This window comes from Biomphalaria glabrata, chromosome 4 (assembly GCF_947242115.1).
Source record: "Biomphalaria glabrata chromosome 4, xgBioGlab47.1, whole genome shotgun sequence".
In the NCBI taxonomy this organism is placed as follows: domain Eukaryota; kingdom Metazoa; phylum Mollusca; class Gastropoda; family Planorbidae; genus Biomphalaria; species Biomphalaria glabrata.
Window position 1 is genome coordinate 8843447 of NC_074714.1, and position 23585 is coordinate 8867031.

Sequence of the window (23585 nt, forward strand, 5' to 3'; positions counted from 1 at the left end):
GTTCAAATTTTTTGTTCTACATAACTATTGTCTTACTACAATTGATTTCATCGCTTGTATCATCACAGTCCACGCTGTGATCACATCTTTGAGCCAAGTCAATACATCTACCATCGGAGCAGAGCCAAGCCTCAGCAGCACATTGCGCTGTGTAGACAAGAAGCTGAACTTGAAAATAGTGCATGTGTGTGTGTGTTGTTTTTATTGTATGAAAAACACACATTAAACTATGTCCTTGAGCATCATGTGATGTTGTTTATACATAATGAATAAGGAATGTTCTAAAATTCTTGCAACATTAAAGGCTGTTGTTCTATTACTAAAAACAGTGTGCAGTTCAGATACACTCTGTGTAGGCAGTAGGCACTATGTCTTGAGGACGCTTGCCGAGAGCTACAACGTGGTCAGTTCCTTTTGGGGAGAAAAGCAGGTCATCTCTACCCTGAAACAGAAGGCTTTGTTACAGCAATACAGGACAGAGTAATCAGGACAAAAAATTACGAGAAGCATATCATGAAACTCAATGTTGTCGACAAATGCCGAAAATGTGGAAATGTGGGCGAGTCGATTGAACACATTATGGCAGGATGTCCAGCCCTATCAGAATCAGCCTACCTAGGTCGCCATAACCAAGTTGCAAAGTTAATACACCAACACCTGGCTTTGACGTACAAATTGATCGGTAAGGACACTCCCCCTTATTATAAATACTCTCCGCAAGAGGTTCTCGAGTCTACTGAACATCTGCTGTACTGGGACAGGCCTATTCTGACCGACAAAACGGTAGATTTCAATCGCCCGGATCTGCTGTTCATTGATAAAAAAGAAAAAACCGCTACCATTATCGATATCGCCGTACCACTGTCTCATAATTTGAGAAAAACTGAGATAGAAAAACAAAGAAAATATGGGAACCTAGGCTTGGAGATTAAGCGTCTATGGAAATTGTCCAAAATAACAATATACCCCATTGTTATATCAACCGAGGGGATAATAACAACTGACCTCACAGACACCTTCAAGGCCCTTAACATTCCTAGGAACATCTTCGTTGCCTGTCAGAGGGCGGTACTGCTGCAGACCTGCCACATCACCAGAAAATTCCTCAGTGGAAACTGTTAAAGGGACTACGATGAATTTTGTTTCTCTTTAGCGAAACTCGACCCTGGCAGTGCCAGAGAATGACTACTTGTTCATTTCTAACATAATAATAAACCATAAGAAATTAAAAGAGGACTTTCTTGGCAAATATAGGCAAAGAGTTAATAAAATCCTCAACACCAAACTGTCTGGCAGTAATCTCATCACTGCAATAAACAGCTGGGCCGTCCCAGTGCTCCTTTACACGTTCGGTGTGATCAAATGGACTGACACTGACCTACATGACATTGACAGACTCACTAGAAAATTACTAACCAAGTTTCGATGCCTACACCCCAAGTCCTCCACCATAAGGTTATACCTGCCCAGGAAGGATGGGGGTCGTGGATTGCAGAACATCTTCAAATTGTGTAAGATGCAAGTTTTAAAAATACGATCAAAACTGCTCGCCTCCAGCAACAAATTAGTTGCCTTCCTACGGAAATACGACTCCGATGCAACCCCTCTGAACCTACACAATGCTGATGTCAATGTCGGTTTGGACGACGTAGGGCATGAGATTCGCCAATGGGAGGAAAAAACACTCCACGGAAAATTTCCGGCTTCATTACATGGGGACAACATCGACAAGGCTGCTTCCTTAACATGGCTCAAAGCAGGTCATCTCTACCCTGAAACAGAAGGCTTTGTTACAGCAATACAGGACAGAGTAATCAGGACAAAAGATTACGAGAAGCATATCCTGAAACTCAATGTTGTCGACAAATGCCGAAAATGTGAAAATGTGGGCGAGTCGATTGAACACATTATGGCAGGATGTCCAGCCCTATCAGAATCAGCCTACCTGGGTCGCCATAACCAAGTTGCAAAGTTAATACACCAACACCTGGCTTTGACGTACAAATTGATCGGTAAGGACACTCCCCCTTATTATAAATACTCTCCGCAAGAGGTTCTCGAGTCTACTGAACAGCTGCTGTACTGGGATAGGCCTATTCTGACCGACAAAACGGTAGATTTCAATCGCCCGGATCTGCTGTTCATCGATAAAAAAGAAAAAACCGCTACCATTATCGATATAGCCGTACCACTGTCTTATAATTTAAGAAAAACTGAGATAGAAAAACAAAGAAAATATGGGAACCTAGGCTTGGAGATTAAGCGTCTATGGAAATTGTCCAAAATAACAATATACCCCATTGTTATATCAACCGAGGGGATAATAACAACTGACCTCACAGACACTTCAAGGCCCTTAACATTTCAGGAACATCTTCGTTGCCTGTCAGAGGGCGGTACTTCTGCAGACCTGCCACATCACCAGAAAATTCCTCAGTGGAAACTGTTAAAGGGACTACGATGAATTTTGTTTCTCTTTAACGAAACTCGACCCTGGCAGCGCCAGAGAATGACTACTCGTTCATTTCTAACATAATAATAATAATAATCTTTATTGTCCGTATGGAAATTTGTGCATTACACCAAACAAAAAACATTATAACTATAAGAAACCAAAATGTACATTCACACCAGACTCACTCATAATTTACATGTGACAAAGTTTATACCAGATTGTTCTTATTTAATGATTTGATTGCCAGGGGAACAAAAGAAAGTTTGTGTCTGTCTTTTCCATCGGTGTCTTGTATCTCTTTTGTGATGGTAAAATCACAAAATCATTATGTATAAACAAGATCACATGATACTAACACCATACTCCTTTAAATTTTATGGGAGAGGGCTGGGGGAGGGGATGGTTTCCTTTGTGTCCTCATCACCTCTTTATCTTCACCTATCTCTTAGTCTGTTAGACCGTCTTTCTCCATTCCTCCCTGCTTTGGATAGATTCTATTTAAATGGCAGGTCCGTCCACTTTTGAATGTTGTCTTCCCATCGCTTTCTCTCTGCCTCTTCTTCCTTTTCGTGGAACTGTTCCCTGAAGGAAGACTTTGTGAGCTCGGAGGACCTTTTAATGTGGCCATAGACTTTAAGTTTGCTTTTTTTTTGACAGTAATTAGCAGGTAATCGTGGGGTCTAATCCTGCCTCTAATCTCTTCATTTGTGATGAGGTCTTTGTATGTGATATCTACGAACTTTCTGCAGCATCTCAATTTTATTGCTAGGATCCTTCTCTGCAGTCCTGCAGTCAGCGTCCAAGACTCGCAAGCATGTAAGAATGTGGCCATGGTCAGAGAGCGTATCAGTCTGATTTTAGTGTCGAGGGCTATGCCTTTGTCTTTCCATGGAGTTTTGAATTTTGCAAATGCTGCTGTGCACTGTGTAATTCTGGCCAGTGGTTCGGGTCTAGTTTCTTCATCCCCTCTGTTCTATAGTAATTTTTCCAAGAGTTTTTACCTGTTGCAGACCTTTCCCACGGCCCTCAACTTTTTTTTTATTGCGAAAAAAGGTGAGTGGGGGGGGGGGGGGGGTGAAATTGTGCACTTATGATTTCATTAATTAACTATTTATCTACACAAATCCTTTATTTGTCCATGAAAGTAGGCTCACTTGTGGATATCGCTCCTAAAGCCCCATTGACTCCGCTATTGATAAAAAAAAGCATATTTTAAATGGAGCTGAAACTGTAATCCTGTTAATTATTATTGTTTGCCTTAAATCAATGTATTACTTTAAATAAATATACACTCGAGATCGAGACTGTTTAGAGTAACAGACTTACTGCAATTGTGTTCATCGCTGGAGTCCCTGCAATCCATAATGCCATCACACTTCATACTCTTTTGTACGCAATGGCCGTCATTGCATCTCCAGATAACGCCGGAACAATCGTCTATATACACAGAGTTGCATATCCTTAGAATGGTTGAATTATCAGAATGTTCATTGTTATGGAATGTGTGTGTGCATGTATCCGATGTAACAAACGAGTAAAGAAATTTGGGCGGATAGTTTGGTTGTGTGGGCTGAATAAATTCTGATGTAACCATGATGAAAAGTGGGCGGATAGTTTGGTTGTGTGGGCTAAATAGATTTTGATGTAACCATGATGAAAAGTGGGCGGATAGTTTGGTTGTGTGGGCTGAATAGATTTTGATGTAACCATGATGAAAGGTGGGCGGATAGTTTGGTTGTGTGGGCTAAATAGATTTTGATGTAACCATGATGAAAAGTGGGCGGATAGTTTGGTTGTGTGGGCTGAATAGATTTTGATGTAACCATGATGAAAAGTGGGCGGATAGTTTGGTTGTGTGGGCTGAATAAATTCTGATGTAACCATGATGAAAAGTGGGCGGATAGTTTGGTTGTGTGGGCTGAATAGATTCTGATGTAACCATGATGAAAAGTGGGCGGATAGTTTGGTTGTGTGGGCTGAATAGATTTTGATGTAACCATGATGAAAAGTGGGCGGATAGTTTGGTTGTGTGGGCTGAATAGATTTTGATGTAACCATGATGAAAAGTGGGCGGATAGTTTGGTTGTGTGGGCTGAATAAATTCTGATGTAACCATGATGAAAAGTGGGCGGATAGTTTGGTTGTGTGGGCTGAATAGATTCTGATGTAACCATGATGAAAAGTGGGCGGATAGTTTGGTTGTGTGGGCTGAATAGATTCTGATGTAACCATGATGAAAAGTGGGCGGATAGTTTGGTTGTGTGGGCTGAATAGATTCTGATGTAACCATGATGAAAAGTGGGCGGATAGTTTGGTTGTGTGGGCTGAATAGATTCTGATGTAACCATGATGAAAAGTGGGCGGATAGTTTGGTTGTGTGGGCTGAATAGATTCTGGTGTAACCATGATGAAAGGTGGGCGGATAGTTTGGTTGTGTGGGCTAAATAGATTCTGGTGTAACCATGATGAAAGGTGGGCGGATAGTTTGGTTGTGTGGCCGAATAAATTTTGATGTAACCATCATGAAAGGTGGGCAGATAGTTTGGTTGTGCGGGCTAAATAGATTCTGATGTAACCATAATGAAAGGTGGGCAGATAGTTTGGTTGTGCGGGCTGAATAGATTCTGATGTAACCATGATGAAAGGTGGGCGGATAGTTTGGTTGTGTGGGCTAAATAGATTCTGGTGTAACCATCATGAAAGGTGGGCGGATAGTTTGGTTGTGTGGGCTGAATAAATTTTGATGTAACCATGATGAAAGGTGGGCGGATAGTTTGGTTGTGTGGGCTAAATAGATTCTGGTGTAACCATGATGAAAGGTGGGCGGATAGTTTGGTTGTGTGGGCTAAATAGATTCTGGTGTAACCATGATGAAAGGTGGGCGGATAGTTTGGTTGTGTGGGCTAAATAGATTCTGGTGTAACCATGATGAAAGGTGGGCGGATAGTTTGGTTGTGTGGGCTAAATAGATTCTGGTGTAACCATGATGAAAGGTGGGCGGATAGTTTGGTTGTGTGGGCTAAATAGATTCTGGTGTAACCATGATGAAAAGTGGGCGGATAGTTTGGTTGTGTGGGCTAAATAGATTCTGGTGTAACCATGATGAAAGGTGGGCGGATAGTTTAGTTGTGTGGGCTAAATAGATTCTGGTGTAACCATGATGAAAGGTGGGCGGATAGTTTGGTTGTGTGGGCTAAATAGATTCTGGTGTAACCATGATGAAAGGTGGGCGGATAGTTTGGTTGTGTGGGCTAAATAGATTCTGGTGTAACCATGATGAAAGGTGGGCGGATAGTTTGGTTGTGTGGGCTAAATAGATTCTGGTGTAACCATGATGAAAGGTGGGCGGATAGTTTGGTTGTGTGGGCTAAATAGATTCTGATGTAACCATGATGAAAGGTGGGCGGATAGTTTGGTTGTGTGGGCTAAATAGATTCTGGTGTAACCATGATGAAAGGTGGGCGGATAGTTTGGTTGTGTGGGCTAAATAGATTCTGGTGTAACCATGATGAAAGGTGGGCGGATAGTTTGGTTGTGTGGGCTAAATAGATTCTGGTGTAACCATGATGAAAGGTGGGCGGATAGTTTGGTTGTGTGGGCTAAATAGATTCTGGTGTAACCATGATGAAAGGTGGGCGGATAGTTTGGTTGTGTGGGCTAAATAGATTCTGGTGTAACCATGATGAAAGGTGGGCGGATAGTTTGGTTGTGTGGGCTAAATAGATTCTGGTGTAACCATGATAAAAGGTGGGCGGATAGTTTGGTTGTGTGGGCTGAATAGATTCTGATGTAACCACTTGGAAGTCTGAAGTAGATGAAGTTATAAATTGGAGGTGAAAGTTAAGAAAACAAGCGAGAAACGAGACGAAAAGACGTGTAGCTTTTAGAGTCTGTCACATTTGTTCAATACAACATTATTTCACAATATTTAAATCAGAGCTTTTCTTACATCACATAGACTATTAATAAAACTATAAATAGATAGCTTTTTTGGTGTATCCGGTGTATGTGGTGTATCCGGTGTATGTGGTGTATCCGGTGTATGTGGTGTATCCGGTGTATGTGGTGTATCCGGTGTATGTGGTGTATCCGGTGTATAAACTAGAGGAAGTGCTGGTAAACTATGTTTTTGTTTTAAAAAGGTATATTTTGTGCACTTGTTACTAGCGCTGCAGAATGTTCTTAGCTCTTCCTATTACAACACACAATAATGTCAATATCAAGGAAGTATTAGACTCAGTGGCGTAGCATCCATAACAAGAAGGGGTTCAATGAACCCGGGCTTATGACCATTAGAGGCCCACAGCCTGTGGCGTAGCAGCAGTGATGCAAAGGGGTTCATTGCGCTTAGGCCTATGACTCATGACCAGTTGGGGGCCAATTTGGGTGACATCAAAGTAAAAAAAAAAACACCTTTAAGTCATTTAATTATGTTAAGACTTTGAAGACACTGTTCCTTGTTGTCCTAACTGAATCAAACGATATGACATTGTTACTTATAAAAATGCCCCACTACTTGCACTGGAATGTCTTTTGATAAATGTACAGATACTCAATTGTTTGTCACACACTACCACAAATTCCTTTCATTTGTGAAGGGGAGCCCACCAAGAAATTCTTGAACCTGGGCCCACGGGTGCCTTGCTGTGCCACTGATTAGACTTTCACTCTCTGATTAGAAACGTTTTGCCAAACAAAATAACGAAAATTTAGCAGTACTAAAGGAGAGGAGATACGAAGATAAACAGCTACGCATTGAGTTATTGGTAACATTATTTGTTTAATTTGTTTCTATTTAGTTGGCAACAAGGACGTTCCATTTAGCGTCCTTGACCTTGTGTAGTTGATCGTGAAATCCGGGACACTAAACATCTACATTCAAGTTCAATCTATGTGTATATTCTTTAGTATAAGTAACATTCATTTTTGTTTAATAGCCATATCACACTATAATACACCTACACCGGTTTAGTTATATTTTTAAATGCCTGTTTCTACAACCAACGAACTAGTATCCGTGTGTGTATTTCTTGTGTTAATTGTAACTAATCCCTACTTATTCTAACAATTATGTAACAACAAAGCCTTTTAAAATAGTTTTTTTTATGTAATGTCTCATTCGTATTTGTTTCATAGGTAACGAGTGTTCTTTCGGAATTGAGTATTAGTACTTCCTGGGCATACCTTACGACTATGTGTTAGTGACGGTCGTTGACTTGTAGCACCAAACTGCTGGTAGACAACTAAACCGCTGAAGGCGAAATGTATCTTAACTAATAAGACTTGAAATAACTTGAGTAACTTCTTTGCGAGCAATACTAAATATATCTTTATTATAATATAGACAAAATCAAGTTGATAATAATAATAATAATAATCTCTATTGTCCGTAAGGCAATTTGTCTTACAATTTGTGCATTACACCAAACAAAACATGAGATAAAATAAATGTACTAGACTTAAAGTCATAATATTATTTAACAAAATCACTACAAAAAAAAACAACAACCTTTCAGTCTCACGTTCTGGAGTCGTCTGTCTTAACTAAGACCAATGACAACAATGCCATCAATCTTGCATCATTCTCAACCAATCGATAACATCTTCCCATTGTCACCATAGAAACACACACACTCATACCATAACATGATAACACTATGCAAGCATTGGTTTCGTACTTTTTGAGTCTGTTCTACCTAACCTATTGTGCTCTTTAAGTTTACAATAATAGAAAGTATAGTTCAATGATACACATAGAAGAACAGATTTAGATGTTAGTTAGTTAAATAAAAATCTACCTGGAAACTTTAATGCTGGGGACAGGCGTAGAAAAGAGAAATTTAACCTAACAACGGCAGACAATGATTAAGTCTTTGATGGATGTGGCAAAATATGTAGGCCACAGCACGAACCAGTAAGTAAAGTAAAGTTCCCCGTTCAGACCTTGCGATCTATTGTGCAGTTGATGTTAAGGTCATCTGTTTCTTAGGCCCAATGTTAACAAGGGTGTCATGTGGCCAGCACAACGACCAAACGCCTTTTCTTTCCCCCAACTAATGTCATTAACTCATTTGAGCTGGGAGGCGCCACAAGATCACGAAATTAAAAATCCCATTCTTCACCAGTCTTCGAACCCGGGACCTCGGTTCGGAAGCCAAGAAATTTACCGCTCAGCCACCACGCCTAATGACTAGCCACGTGAAATACTGCACCCCTTCTTACTCGTCAGACTGAAACAGAAGCCTACAGTCTTAACATCCATTGCTCTGATCTGGTGAACTTTGATCATGCCTCATTAAGCTTTCAAATGAATCGAGGAGCAAGAGTGTGTCTTCAATCAACGGACTTCTTGCTCAGGTTTTATCGTTTATTGGTTTCGTCTGCACACAATTGACCAAGCAAAAATAAAAATAATAAATAAATAAACAACTTACCGCAATCTTTTTCATCACTCGTATCTTTACAATTCAGTTCCCCATCACACCGAAGTCCACTCTTTATGCACTGTCCACTCTCACATGACCAGTAGCCAGCTGGACAGGGCGCTGTAAAATTAAATTTAAACTAAGTCACGGGGAGGGGGATTTACAAAGCATAGGATTTTATTTTTGTATTTATTTTGTCATATCGAAGTAATGAAAACTTATCTCCCTTTCTCCTGCCAACCACACCCACTGGCGGATCCAGAACTTTGGAGTGGGGGGGGCGATTTTTTTCCAAACCCTAACCCTAACGCCCAGTAAACCCTAACCCTAAGCATAAACGTGCGTACAGCACATATATATATATATATATATATATATATATATATATATATATATTCGATATATGAGAATAAAATAAGACTGTTTCTCAATCTTCGGCGAAAAAAAAAACAGTCATGTTGAGGCCTTTCTCTTGCAAGCTTGTGGGTCTAGGAGAGCGCCGTAAGTTTCCTCAGTGGGGTTCGGGGCGAAGCCCCAACATCCAAAAGCGTTTTCTTGCATTTTTCACTGCAGAAACGCATTCTCCTGACAGATACAGCTCAATATTTATCAGTAGGGTTCGGGGCGAAGCCCCGTCGCCAAAAGCGTTTTCTTGCATTTTTCACGGCTGAAACGCATTCTCCTGACATCTACAGCTCATTACTTATTAGTGGGGTTCGGGGCAAAGCCCCGACATCCAAAAGGGTTTTCTTGCATTTTTCACGGCTGAAACGCATTTTCCTGACATCTACAGCTTATTACTCATCAGTGAGATTCGGGGCAAAGCCTCGACGCTAAAAGCGTTTTCTGGCATTCTTCACTGCAGTAACGCATTCTCCTGACCTACAGCTCATTATTCTTTCTATTATAAAGGACCTTTTGAAAAATGTGGAAAAATATTCTAATATGAATTTATAGTCCCTTAATACAAATACAACCAATTTGTTCTTTGAAAAGATAAGATACCCCACATATTTAGATTATGGCTTTGAGGATCGCCGCCGAAAAAAAAAATCGATAAATAATATTCAATAAAATTCAAGCATAAATTGTGAGTTATAGTCCTAAATTTATTTAACTAGAAAAATATGAGATAGAGTAAAGGTTGGAAAAAGTCGACTAGGAAAAGATTACTGTTATATTGAAAAATTTCGTGACTGTTATATTGAAAAATTTCGTTTGAATTATAACTTTTCCAAAGCAAAGTCTTTCTTAAAATAGTTATGATAAATTCATGTGAAATTACACAAACTCTGTCTAGAAAGGGGAAGGGCGGTAAAATGAAAACGATTAATCCTCGCTCCTTTTTATAATTTCTGCTAATGATTGCATTTTGCATTAAAGAATAGGGGTTGGGCGACTCGATATAAGAATTTACTTTATAGCATATATAAATTATATTTGTGACAGATTTTTTTAAATTTTGTAATTTCTTACTATAATACAAAAAGAAAAAAGTATTGGTTTGTCCGATGGGGGGAAGGTGATTGCATGTATCGCACTTCCACCTGTTTATATTATATAGATATTCGACTAATTTTGTTCACATACTATGATTTCTCCATAAAAGTAGGACCGCCCCCCCCCCCCACTCAAAGGGTTTAGATGGGAAGGGCAGTAGAGGTATTCGCTCCTCCCCTTCCAATCGGCCAACAGGTGAACGACATAATATAAAGACCGGTTAAAATACCAATAACAAGTTTTTATCATATAGATATTTAATTGATTCTGTTAGCAAGCTCTGATTTCTATAAATAAATAGGACCGCCCCCCCCACTCGAAAGTTTATGGTTGGGGGGGGGGGGGGCGGATTGATGCCATCGCCCCCTCCCGACCCTACCAAATCGGCCAAAATACTAGAAGGGGGGGGCGAAATTATCTAAAAATAGGCTGAAATATAAATAATTAGTATATATTATAAACATAAGTAATAAATTCGTATACAAATTGTGTGAATTCTATACTAATATTCGTCCGCCCCACCCCTTCGTGGGGGGGGGGGGTTCGGCCGAGTGGGGGGGGGGGCGATCGCCCCTACCGCCCCCCCCCTCCATCCGCCAATGACCATACCCCTAATACTACCATCTTATATCAGTAAAACACGAACATGTATAACATGGGCGTAGCCGGGGGGGTTGGGGTTCAACCCCTCCCCCCCCCCCCGAAATGAAATCCCCCCCCCCTTTCCCCCGGAATTTAGTGACTGATTTTTGCTTTGATTTTTTTTATTTTAGGTGAGATTTTAATACTAAACCATCACTTGCCCCAGCACAACCAAAGGGGTTTTGAGTTTAAAACCCCCTACCAGGGGTTTTCGAGTTTAAAACCCCCTACCAGGGGGGTTTGAGTTTAAAACCCCCTACCTGGGGTTTTTGCAGTTAACTCCCCCTCTTCTATAAAACAAAACAAAAAAAAATGCAAACGAAAATCCCCGAATTTCAAGAGCACAATTAAGGAAGATTTTGATTTTAAACCCCCCTCTAAAATTTACGACATAGAAAAAAAAAAGCTAATTACGCACTCAAAATGTTATGAGCGTAGCTAAATGGGTTTTGACTCAGTTTTGAGTTTAAATCCCACTTCAGCGGGGTTTGAAGGTAAAAAATACCTCTTTAATAATAAAAACAAAGCAAATTATACACTCAAAATATTATGAGTGTAGTCAAAGGGGTTTTGAGTTTAAACTCCCCTCCAGTGGAGTTTGAAGCTAAAAAGTACCTCTTTAATATAAATAAAAGCAAATTACTGACTCTAAAATCTATGAGCGTAGCCAAATGGGGTTTTGAGTTTAAACCCCCCGCCAGGGGGGTTTGAGGCTAAAAAATACATCTTCAGTGTAAGAAAAAAAAGCAAATTACGCACTCAAAATGCTATGAGCGTGGCCAAAGGGGGTTTTGAGTTAAAACCCCCATTCAGAGGGGTTTGATGCTAAAAATACCTCTTCAATATAAAAAAAAAAAGCAAATTACACACTATTTGAGAGTAGCCAATCCAATCGGGGGTTTTGAGTTTAAACCCCTCTTCTAAAAATGGCTTATTTTTTAAAGTTTAAAACCCCTCTAGATGGTTTTGAGTATAAGTTAATATCCCCCTACAGAGCATTTTGAGGTGGAAAATCCCCAACAGATGATTTTGACGATAAAACTTCTATTTTCGATATAAAATCTAAAGCAAACTACAGTCACTTAATTCCAAGAGCATATTCAAGAGAGGTTACACATTTTTACCAGTGGCAGGGCTCCATTAATAAACTGCTGTGAATAGTCATCTGCCGAAATTGAAAAACACTAAATGTGGCTCAACAAAGATTGCTAAGACAGATTTTAGGAGTCAGTTATTGAGATCGGGTCTAAAAAAAGGAAATCCTATGCCGAACTGGGAGTCGACCCCTTAGTAAGATTGTGAGAGAGCGACGCATGAGGTTTGCGGGACATGTTCTCCTACAAAATGAATTACGCATAAGAAGAGTTGCAATGATATCCTAGTACAGCTTGACTCCACTCATTCATGGAGATCCTTATGGCAGGTGGGAAGAGGCTTCAGACATTACCAGTGACAGATTTTTATGGAAACAACTTGACGGCAAATGAGCCGAACGGCGCGGGAGGGTCTAAAGTCAGTAAGAATAGCACATTAGGTTTTTGAAATGAAACTTTTTAATAGCAGGAAAATGCACTGTAGATACCTCAGAATATGCATTTTGTTGGCTTTCAATATCAGAAATAGTGCTTGGCGGCGGGGCGAAAAGGGGGAGCTCCTAGCGCTCCCCCAAACTCCATTGCTACAAATTGCGAGGAATCTACATTTTTTCCACTAACTCATGGAAGAACGTATTCTAGGGCACAATAAAAGTCTTCCGAAAGAATGTAGGGTCAGAATGTAATAAAGATTACACTCCCACCCCCCAAACCCCCCCCCCCCCCCGAAAAAAAATCCTGGCTACACCCATGATGTATAACCATATGTCACTCTGTGTGAACGAAAGAAAAGACATAACATGTAATGCACTATGAAATGAATTTCAATGTTAGCGTAAACACGGTAGGCCTATGTCAGAAAGTAAGTTTAATTATTTATTATTTAGAGAAATATATATAGTTCGTAATGAATGACTTTGTTGCTACTAAAAATATAGAAAAAAGTGTTATATAGATCTAGATAGGTCTAGTGTCCAGGCTAGGATCTTGTGTGCTGTGCAAATCCAATACTAAACTAGTCATAGAACATTACAATTAACAAGATAGACGTACTCAAGACTTCATACTACTTCAACTGAACCATTTACTCACAAATGGGTAGCTTGTCTCTCTATCCGTCTCTATCACTATTCAACTTTCTCTAAGCTCTAGCCATCTTCAGGGGCGTAGCTAGGAATTTTTTACCATTTGGGGGCCCGGAGGGCTTGACCTCTTTGGGTGCCCCTGCATTTTGCATAATATTTAGTGTAAAAACACTCATTTGAGGGCCCCCCTTCAGTGGTGGCCCGGGGGGATTTTTTAATTCTCCCTCCTCCTCCCCCCACCCTGGCTACGCCACTGGCCATCTTGTTCTCTATGTACGCCTATTCTGCTACGTCATTCGTCTGTCTGACTACGTCACTATTTTTACCGTTGCTAAAAAAAACAATGCCCAATATATTTATCTACAAAGCCAGGCACTCTACTCTCTAAACTAAACTAGGTCACTACAATAGAAAAACAAAAAATAGGACTGACGCTGCAATTATTTTTAATTTGGGAAACAAAAAAATATTTCTAGTGGGAAGAGAAAGAGGAACGAACATACAAATTGAATGTAATGTCTATACTTACAACAGTTTGTTTCGTCGCTTGAGTCTCGGCAGTCAAAAACTCGATCACACAATCTGACGTCTAGTAGACAACTTTCATTATCGCAATGGAAACTGTATTTACTGCACGAGCCTTAAGAGAGCAAGATGATGACATCATCTTTATTACTTTGTAAAACTACTTATATTCTACGCCTTTTCTAGTATTGAATTACTGACTTGTTTGAAAATAAGGCAATGTCTTTTCTTTGGGTTTTAATCTGTATCCATTATCTAAAGTGAATAAAATGCGAGGAACTAGTACAATTCGACAAGCGTTTAGAAACCTCGTGTAAACATATCCCGATAATGTAATTGAGGCTGCCACTTAGACAAGGTTGATGTTACCTTCATATCTCAAGAAAGTTGCGGCTTCCAAGAATTTTTGTGAGGTGTATAGTGATAATTCGAAGTGGTGATACCTAGATTTTGTTGTATATTTTACGAGAAGAATTTCAATCAAGTGTATAGTGAAAGTTCAAAGTGGTGATACCTATATTTTGTATAGTCTTACGAGTTGCGGTCAGTTAAAAAAAAAGTATTGGCTTCAAAGTCACTCACTACAATTCCTCTCGTCACTGTTGTCTGGACAATCTTTTCTGCCGTCACATCTGTAGCTTCCAGGAACACACTGTCCACTGCTGCATGTCCACGCTTGGTCCGAGCATCTCGCTGTGACATTTTTTTAAAAAGTATATGGATGAATAGAAAACTTTTTTTTTGTAATAATAAAGCTTTAAAATAATTAAGAGTTCTTTCAATGAGGAACTAAATGAGAGTTCTTTCAATGAGGAACTAAAGGACTTGGAGGAGAATCAAATGAAAGACTTACTTTAAAAAAGGAGATTCCTGCGGGGAAAGGGGAGGCAGCTGTTTTTATCCCTACGCTATATACTTGGCTGGCTTGGCCACGTCCGTAGAATGCCAGTAGGTCGACTTCCACAGGACATCCTATACGGCGATCTAATAGAAGGCAGGAGAGGCTCTGGTCGCCCACTTTTACGGTATACGGATGTATGCAAACGCGACATGAAGCTCTTCAAAATCGACACTAGCAGCTGGGAAAAAGTGGCACTGGATAAATCCACATGGTGAGAGAGCATAAAGAAAGGGTCACGGATTGCAGATGTCATACACAACAGAAGCAGAAAGAAGGGTGAAAATGCAACGGCGCCTGGTGATTATATATGCCCAACCTGCGATCGCAGCTGTGTATCAAGGATTGGCCTCTTTAGTCACACAAGAAGCTGCAAAGGGAAAAGATCGTCTCTCGAGACGTAAAATGCCACAATGATGATATACATATAGTGTCAAAATTGTGTGAGATTTTATTATTATTATTTTTTTTATTATTATTTTTATTTTGCGAATAAAGATGTTTAACCAAAGAAGTAGTTATGAAAAACATTATTTCTGTTTTTGTTTTTATTTAGTAAGTTTGTCTGCGGGAGAGTTAGTATGTTAGTATTTAAATTTATTTTATTGAACATAAATCTAGTAACACAAGGAACACTACTCCATTTTAAAGTCTCACAGTAGCTCTCCAACATGTGCCAAAGCAATGAAACAATTCTTTTGAAAGGGATTTTCACAAAATATTTTAATCACATCTCTTTGTTTCAAATTGTCATTTGTAAGATCCCGTTTACGTTCTTTAAGCAATCAAATACTTTAAGAGGAAATAAACAAAGAAGAGAGAGCCATTAGAAGAAAGGTGGTGGAGGTGTGATGGAACTTTAAAAAAAAACCGTAAGAAAATGAAAAGAGTAAGATATTGAAATAAAAAAAATAAAAAAAAATTATTTTAAATTAAGAATGAAAATTACTTTGTGCTTCAAACGAGGTCTTAATTTTTCTTTATTTTACATGTTAAAAAGTGCAAAAATAATGTATCAAAATACTTCCCTTATCAGTCCTTTCGTAGTCTGTAAACCCGATACAGTAAAAGCTTATCAATCCTTTCGTAGTGTGTAAACCCGATACAGTAAAAGCTTATCAATCCTTTCGTAGTGTGTAAACCCGATACAGTAAAAGCGTATCAATCCTTTCGTAGTCTGTAAACCCGATACAGTAAAAGCGTATCAATCCTTTCGTAGTGTGTAAACCCGATACAGTAAAAGCGTATCAATCCTTTCGTAGTCTGTAAACCCGATACAGTAAAAGCGTATCAATCCTTTCGTAGTCTGTAAACCCGATACAGTAAAAGCGTATCAATCCTTTCGTAGTCTGTAAACCCGATACAGTAAAAGCGTATCAATCCTTTCGTAGTCTGTAAACCCGATACAGTAAAAGCGTATCAATCCTTTCGTAGTCTGTAAACCCGATACAGTAAAAGCTTGCTATTTGTAGATTTAGCTACATTTATGAAAATCCCCAATACAGAGATCTTGCCCAATCAGTTGTTACTTTCCACTGGAAGTTGAAAAGTGGCTCTTAAGGCACTTTTTAAAATTCTAAACAAAAGATAATTTGGTAGTTATGGTAGAATATCGCCTAAATATAGATCTAGTATCACGTGACATTATTTTTTGTGTGCGTCTATTATATGATCAACTCGGGCGCCGTTTTGCCCTCACTGGCATAGAGAAACGCAGCTGGAGGCCGATGGAGACCCAAAGAAAAACTTCTTGACGACAGCTGCAGAATACGAAAAGAAAACTTATACAGAACCCCCCCCCCCCCCCCCACAGCGGACAACGGCTTTGCTTGCATCATATGTGAAAAATATGTAGGTCGCAACTAGTTCTGCATAGTCACGTAGAAACATTGCATTCATCCTTAATCTTCGGGATCAAGACATTGCCATCATAATGTATCAAATGATCGCTAATTGTCAATTGTTGTTTTTCTTCTTATTATATGACTTGGGCTTTACTAGACTAGATCTGGTCCTTTTTCATTGCTTTCTCAAAGTAAAAAAGTACACTTTATTTTATTTTTCAAGAAGCTCCTCTCAAGTCGAAGGTAAATAATTAAAAAAAAAATTGTTTTAAATGCAATCAAACTTACTGCAGTTCCATTCATCACTTCTGTCCTGGCAATTTTCTTCGCCATTACACAATAATGTATGTTCTATGCATTGGTTATTTCTACAGCTCCACTCACCCTGTCCACAAGCAGCTAGAGAGAAAGTTGTTTTCAGTAAACATTTATTACAACAGAACGACAATCTTCATCAAAAGACAAAGCATTTTATTAGAAAAGAAAATCTTATCTTATCTTATAAATTACAGACGTTACTTCAAAAGAGAAGATAATTACTTCCTAGGCCAATCCATATGTCAAGCCTAGTCCTGAATGTTAATCCGTGACTTAAACTTTACTAAGTGCTCAGAATTGGGAGGGGGGGTTAAACCATTGTCACTGTGAGTTTAGTTGGCCCAGGAGAGGTTATAACTTTGTCACTATGAGTTTATTTGGGCCAGGAGAAGTTCTAACATTGTCACTATGAGTTTATTTGGGCCAGGAGAAGTTCTAACATTATCCCTATGAGTTTATTTGGGCCAGGAGAAGTTCTAACATTGTCACTATGAGTTTATTTGGTCCAGGAGAAGTTCTAACATTGTCACTATGAGTTTATTTGGGCCAGGAGAAGTTCTAACATTGTCACTATGAGTTTATTTGGGCCAGGAGAAGTTCTAACATTGTCACTATGAGTTTATTTGGGCCAGGAGAAGTTCTAACATTGTCACTATGAGTTTATTTGGGCCAGGAGAAGTTCTAACATTGTCACTATGAGTTTATATGGGCCAGGAGAAGTTCTAACATTATCACTATGAGTTTATTTGGGCCAGGAGAGGGAAAACAGGTTGGACATTTTGTTTGCTAATGACTTATCTTCTAGGTTGATCTCATGTTATTAACTTTTATTGCATCTTCGTATCACTTTTAAAATTGGTATCTTCATATACTAAAACTTGCCTACAACTGATCTATTTCTTTTTCCTTCTATCGAATCGTTTTTACTCCCAATCTAAGTCTCCCATTCTTCACCTCCATCAAGACACTTCCAATCACCAATTGAGAGATGAAAGAGCAAAGATAATGCACGGACAGGCTCCACTAAACAGTTTTATTAATTAATTGACAGATCTATAATTAAAGTCAACTTGACATAAAATAAAGTCCATACATAAGGGAAGAAGTGTGTGCACATATATATATTTTTTTTTTTTAATGTTCGGATGTCCCTTTGGAATTGAATATTAATGCACTCAAACCTATCCACTGAGGCTAATGGGGCTCATTCACCAATCGTAATCAAACAACACTGAGCCACGTGATTCTCTATCTCTTCTATACAAATTACTATCTAATTTTAATCAACAATGGTTATCACGTGACAGTTTATTTCGTTCTTTATCAATATTATCATGTGACCGTTCTTTTTTGGTGAATGGGGTCCATTGGTTTCCGAGGAAAAAAAAACTTAGAAACTCAGTTTTAAGATGTCTTCATTGATAGACTATCATAGTACAGTTCAAGTATCATAGGCGCATCGATGACAAAATCAACCGTCATTTATGAAGGAACAGTTAAAGAAGAGTCCAGCTTATATGTAGATATTAACTATATAATTATAAACAGAGCCAAACTGCTGCTTGAACACAGACCTGTATATATCTTATATATATATGTCTATTCTGGACATCGATGTAAGCCTTTTAGCTCAATGACAACTCCTTTGCTAAAATTACAAGAGTCATACGTGTGGAGAAAATGCACAAGCGTTGATTATGTTTTAATAAATAGTTATATATGATAAATTTCCGAATAATATAAATAACCTGCCACCTCTGTTTTGTTTTTTAAATTATTTTAGATGTCTTTCTCGAACTGTTAAGTTTAAAGACCTCTGTTAAATTGTAGGCACCATTCCTCTATTAAAACTCTCTATTTCAAAGCTTATATTCACTCACTCCGTCTGACTGACTGGTACAAATCTTGTACACATTTTTTTCTTCCACTTCTCTCTCTCGGATTAAGTTGAAATTTTGCAGTTATTCGTAACCAATGATAATACATGAATCAATAAAAAAAAAATTAACCGATTAGTTATTCAATTAGTGGTCATTAAGTTTCTTTCATGTCGAAAAGGGATGCTAAACCCTGCAGTATTGAGATATATAGCAGTGATTTTGTGATTCTTCACCTCATCTTAGCTTATTTTTTTTAAAGTACGTTTTCTATTCTGCCTAAAAGTTATATTTAAATTTCAACTAAAACGTATTTATTAAAGACTTGACCTATTGTCGTCTGAATGCTCGTGTGTCTGTCAAGTCGTGTGATATGCAGTCCGAACTGACGTCACAATGGTCCCGAGTTTAAACATTTCCCCCTTCCATCCCCTGTCCTCTTGGAGGAAGTTTAAGTTTTTAGGCTAGGACGTAGACTCTAATTTGTGAATAAAATTACAAAAAATTATACAAAAAAAAAAAAAAAAAAAAAAAGAGAGAGAGAGAGAGAAAGATGGACTTTAAAAAGAAAATTATTGTGTTAAAACTGAGGATTATTTATTTGAAATAAACTCGTAAATAACTGGCAATGCTACACTTTAAAAGAAACACACTTAACTCGTTCTAAGCATTCATTAATAATGATTCGCAGAGGGAGGAACAAGTGTAAACAATTGTTTGCAAGACATGGCACGAAGCTGACACCAAAACCACGAGAGCCAGATAGATCTAGATCTTACTTTGATTAAGTATACCACGACTAAAAAAAAATTTAAGGATATTCAAGCAGGTTCTCTGGGAGGTATCTCTTATTTTGCTCATTTACAGAATTTCCGCAATCACTCCTACTCCAGATTGCCCAGATATCACAGCTGGAAGGTATTTGAGAGTTAACTTCCTGATAGAAGCAGCAGATTGAGCTTATCAAAATGAAGTTGTCGCCGACAATTAATAGCAATAAATATATTAGTTTAAATAGTTTTGTTTGGGTTTTTTATCAAGCGAAACATTTTTCAGACAAAAGTGCAAATGACGTAGCTATATACATCTTTAAAAAAATATTTACTTTTGTTTTGAAACTGAAAGAATCTATTTAGAATGTATACAAGTCAAATATGATTTAAAACATCATTTAATAAGCAGTTGTTCAGATTAGGCTCTTGCAGTACAATCTGCAAACAATGAAAACAATTTGGGAAATTGAGACCTTGAGTGAGAGATAGCCCCTTGAGAAAACGATCAATTAGATAATCATTCAATAACATCAAATAAGCCAGGTTCACATTGAACCCTATCTTATTAATCATCAGGTCAATGAATACAGATAAATATTATCAATGTAATTATAATAAGATTAATATAGGCCTACGATCGTATTTCCGCATTATGTGGTATCATGTCATCGGTCGGTCTAACAATATAAAAATATCGGTAAAATGTTCGCTACGTACACATATTGTATTGTATTTTGTATTGTAACTCTCTAAGGCAGGCACTCAACGAAAGACAGGTTGACAAGAGTAAATGATGTATTTATTTATGATAAATGCAAATGAAGCATCGACAAATGGTACGGGTAATAGTAACTAGTTAGACTTGGACTTCTGCTATAAAGTCACAGGGAGTAATATGTCTACGTTCTAAGAGTCCTACTTTATACCAGAACACAGAACAGACCACCGACACACTTCCCAGTGTCGCTCCAGGTCTCCCTCACAGTTTCCTAGTATCACACAGGACAACACTCAGCACCAGACTTCAGACTCCCATGACTTCTAGCCGGCTTCCCCAACAGTCTTCCTTGTTTTCGTTCACTAGTGCGCTGGTGCGCACCTCAAGCACTGGTGCAAGGTTGGGTTACAACAGTATTGTCCGACTCGGGAATTGGACTGTGGTTGTTGATAGTTTTTAGTTCAAATTTCTGATAATCTTGCTGAAAATATTGAAAGCTGCCTTTTTACCTGCCTGAGTAGACCACTTTGGGGGCCGATTCTGAGTTTGTGTTTCCACACAAACTATCTTTGTAACCTTGTTTAATCTGCCAAGCTGTCGACCATGTCAGAAAAAAAAATGTCATTGAAAGGTCTAAATATTGTCGGATCCTGTTTTATACACGCGTTTCTTTCAATTCAATAGATTCCTTTCTACGACAACAATAATTTTTTTTTTCTTTTGGGAAAAAAAAAAGGGGGGGGGGTGTAATTCAACTGATTGTAAATGACAGTTTTGTTACTCACCTGACTCCTGCGATGACCACTTACAAACACTTAGTATAAAAATAACCATTATGAATTCAACAAACGAAATTCTTTGCCGCCAAAGTAGAACACTCATTTTACGCAGTTATTGACTACTTTCTACTAACAACACTGAAACTTCTGTTAATCAAACTGACTAGTAAACCCTGTCCCTATGTTAGTGTATTATTAAAGTTATTTTGTTGTTTTTTTTTTTAGCTCTTAGTTTATTTTTAAGAATCACAAGTGTTTACTTTAATATCTATTTCCCTGTACTAAGTTCCACTCTGACTTTTTGGTTGTCCCACCAACATTAACTTGTTTTCTCAGTAACTGATGCGCAGGAAGTGCACACACTTTGATCTTGTGATTGTTTAATAGTCCAGAGAGCAACAGGTTTATAGTTGTGCTGTTTATCATAAGCTCACAGACAGTTCAATGACATAGAAAAAGATACTAAATCATTAGGATGCATTTAACGCTTGATACACCCATGCTGGAAACACTTTTTTTTAATTTCCTCTTTAGCAAGACGTAAGTTATGGTGGTGAGTGATAGGCCTACTTTCATGCCTGAATGGGACTAAAGTTTAATAACTAAATAAAACAAACAAACAAACAACAAACAAACAAACAACAAACAAACAAACAAACAAAACAAACAAACAAAACATGCAAACAAACAAAACAAACAAACAAAACAAACAAACAAACATACAAACAAACAAAACAAACAAACAAACTTCTTCTTCTTCATCGTTCTCATTGTTATGTCGGAGTGTTCATATGACTAGACCAATACATGAGATGAACTGCGCAGTGGTTTCCAAATCAAGGAGCTTTCCATATAGTTTTCTTTCTATTGGGGTGATTTGGGACCAATGTCTTATACGGGCCTCTTGGTAAAGAGAACAGTTTTGGGGGACGTGGTCGGCATTCTCTGGTGATACTCCACATGTGCAGATTTCACTGGTTCCAATTTTGAGCTTCCGGAACATGTGTTGTCGCATTCTGTTGTGTCCGGTCCTGAGTCGAAAGATTAGACGTTGGTCTTGGCAGGATAGCTTATAGTAAGTGTCATCTTTCTTGTGATTTGGATGGGAGCTCGTCCATTTCTCATTTATTTTATCTACAATTAATTTCTTCATTTCTTCTGGATAGAGTGCAGAGTTTACTTGTGAGTTTGTTCTCCCACTCTTGGCGAGTGTGTCAGCCTTCTCATTTCCTGCTAGTTGTAAATGGGCTGGAATCCATTGAATAACAGTTTGTTTTTAGTTTTGCTGTTGTTGAGCTTTAAGTGTTGTTCTGAGGTTTTTAATATAAGAGGAATCAGAGTTTTGCGAGCTTTGGAGGGTTGTTTTCGCATCTGTTAGAAAGACAATCTGACTGTGAGGGGAACTTGGATGATTTGCTAGCATGCTAGCAGCTAGTGCTAGTGCTTCCCTTTCTGCTCTGTGACTGTCAGAGAGCTCTCCAGTTGCAATGGATTTTTCCAGTTTTCCTCCATCTGGCCATTCGATAAGTATTCCAGCTCCTCCATTTGTGGTGGCTTTATGGGATGAGCCATCCGTGTAAACTCTGATCCACTGATTGCTAGGGTAATTGGTATGTAGAAAACAGTTCACTATTTCCTTGAGCTCTGTTGGTCTGTAATCAGATTTTCTTTTTATGTTTTCAATATGGTCCCTTATAGTAGGAAGAGGGCTTTCGTCCCAGGGTGGAGATTCATTATAGTGTATTAAGGATTCCAGAGTAATTTTTTCAAGTTGGTGTTTCTTTTTTAGGTTTAGAGATTCCTGTATGAAATTGGTCCTTTTGAGACGGTTTTTTATGCCAGTTTTGTGGATTTTTGTTCTGAGTGGGTGCCTCTCCAAAGTTTCCAATTTAGTGAATTGGGAAAGGGTTTTTATTTCTCTTCTTTCATCCAGAGAGATCAGGGCAGCGGTTTCCTCCATAGCTCTTATTTGTGTTGTTTTGATTGCTCCTGTCATTATCCTTAAACCAACATTTTGAACCTTGTCTATTTTTCTTAGGTTGGTTTTGGGCTGCTGAGCCCCATGCTGTGGCATCATATTCTAGTACAACAAACAAACAAAAAAAAAACATACAAACAAACAAACAAACAAACAAGTTAAACAGAGACAATTCACCATCGACACATAAAGTTCTCCCTAGAACTTTGCCGGAATCCATCATGTCTTTTGGAGGCGCAGTGGCTTAGCGGTAAAGCACTAGGCTTCCGAACTGGGGGTCCCGGATTCGAATCCTGGGATTTTTTTTTTATTTCGGGATCTTTAGGCTCTTCCGAGTCCACCCAGCTCTAATGGGTACCTGACATTAGTTGGGGGAAAGTAAAGCCGCGGTTGGTTGTTGTGATGGACGCATGTCACCCTTGTTAACCGTACCGGTAGGACACAAAAACAGATGACCTTTACATCATCTGCCCTATAGACCGCAAGGCCTGAAAGGGGAACTTTTTTTTTACCATGTCTTTTGTTCGTCTTTCCACTGTCCATCCATTGTGTTGTGCTGTGCGCAAGTGTGCGTCAGCGTAGGAGTAGAGTTATAATATATAAATAACAGTATGAATACAGGTATATAAAATAACATCAACTCCCATCCCCGAAAATATATTTAATAATCCAAC

The 23585-nt window shown here is 38.6% G+C and overlaps 1 protein-coding gene across 3 annotated transcripts in view; it reads right to left on the minus strand.

Annotated features, from left to right (window-relative positions):
• LOC106058157 (low-density lipoprotein receptor-related protein 2-like) overlaps positions 1–21231 on the minus strand; it is a 39406-nt gene extending 18175 nt beyond the window's left edge. For all 3 annotated transcript variants that reach the window (XM_056028047.1, XM_056028046.1, XM_056028048.1), the window contains exons 1-7: positions 20940–21231; positions 16757–16867; positions 14309–14419; positions 13731–13841; positions 8890–9000; positions 3782–3892; positions 37–147 (exon numbers count right to left, since the gene is read on the minus strand). In XM_056028047.1, coding sequence (XP_055884022.1) covers positions 37–147; positions 3782–3892; positions 8890–9000; positions 13731–13841; positions 14309–14419; positions 16757–16867; positions 20940–21036 — 763 coding nt within the window. In that variant the 5' untranslated portion in view covers positions 21037–21231. The remainder of the gene's footprint in view (positions 1–36; positions 148–3781; positions 3893–8889; positions 9001–13730; positions 13842–14308; positions 14420–16756; positions 16868–20939) is intronic.
• Positions 21232–23585: the final 2354 nt, after the last annotated feature.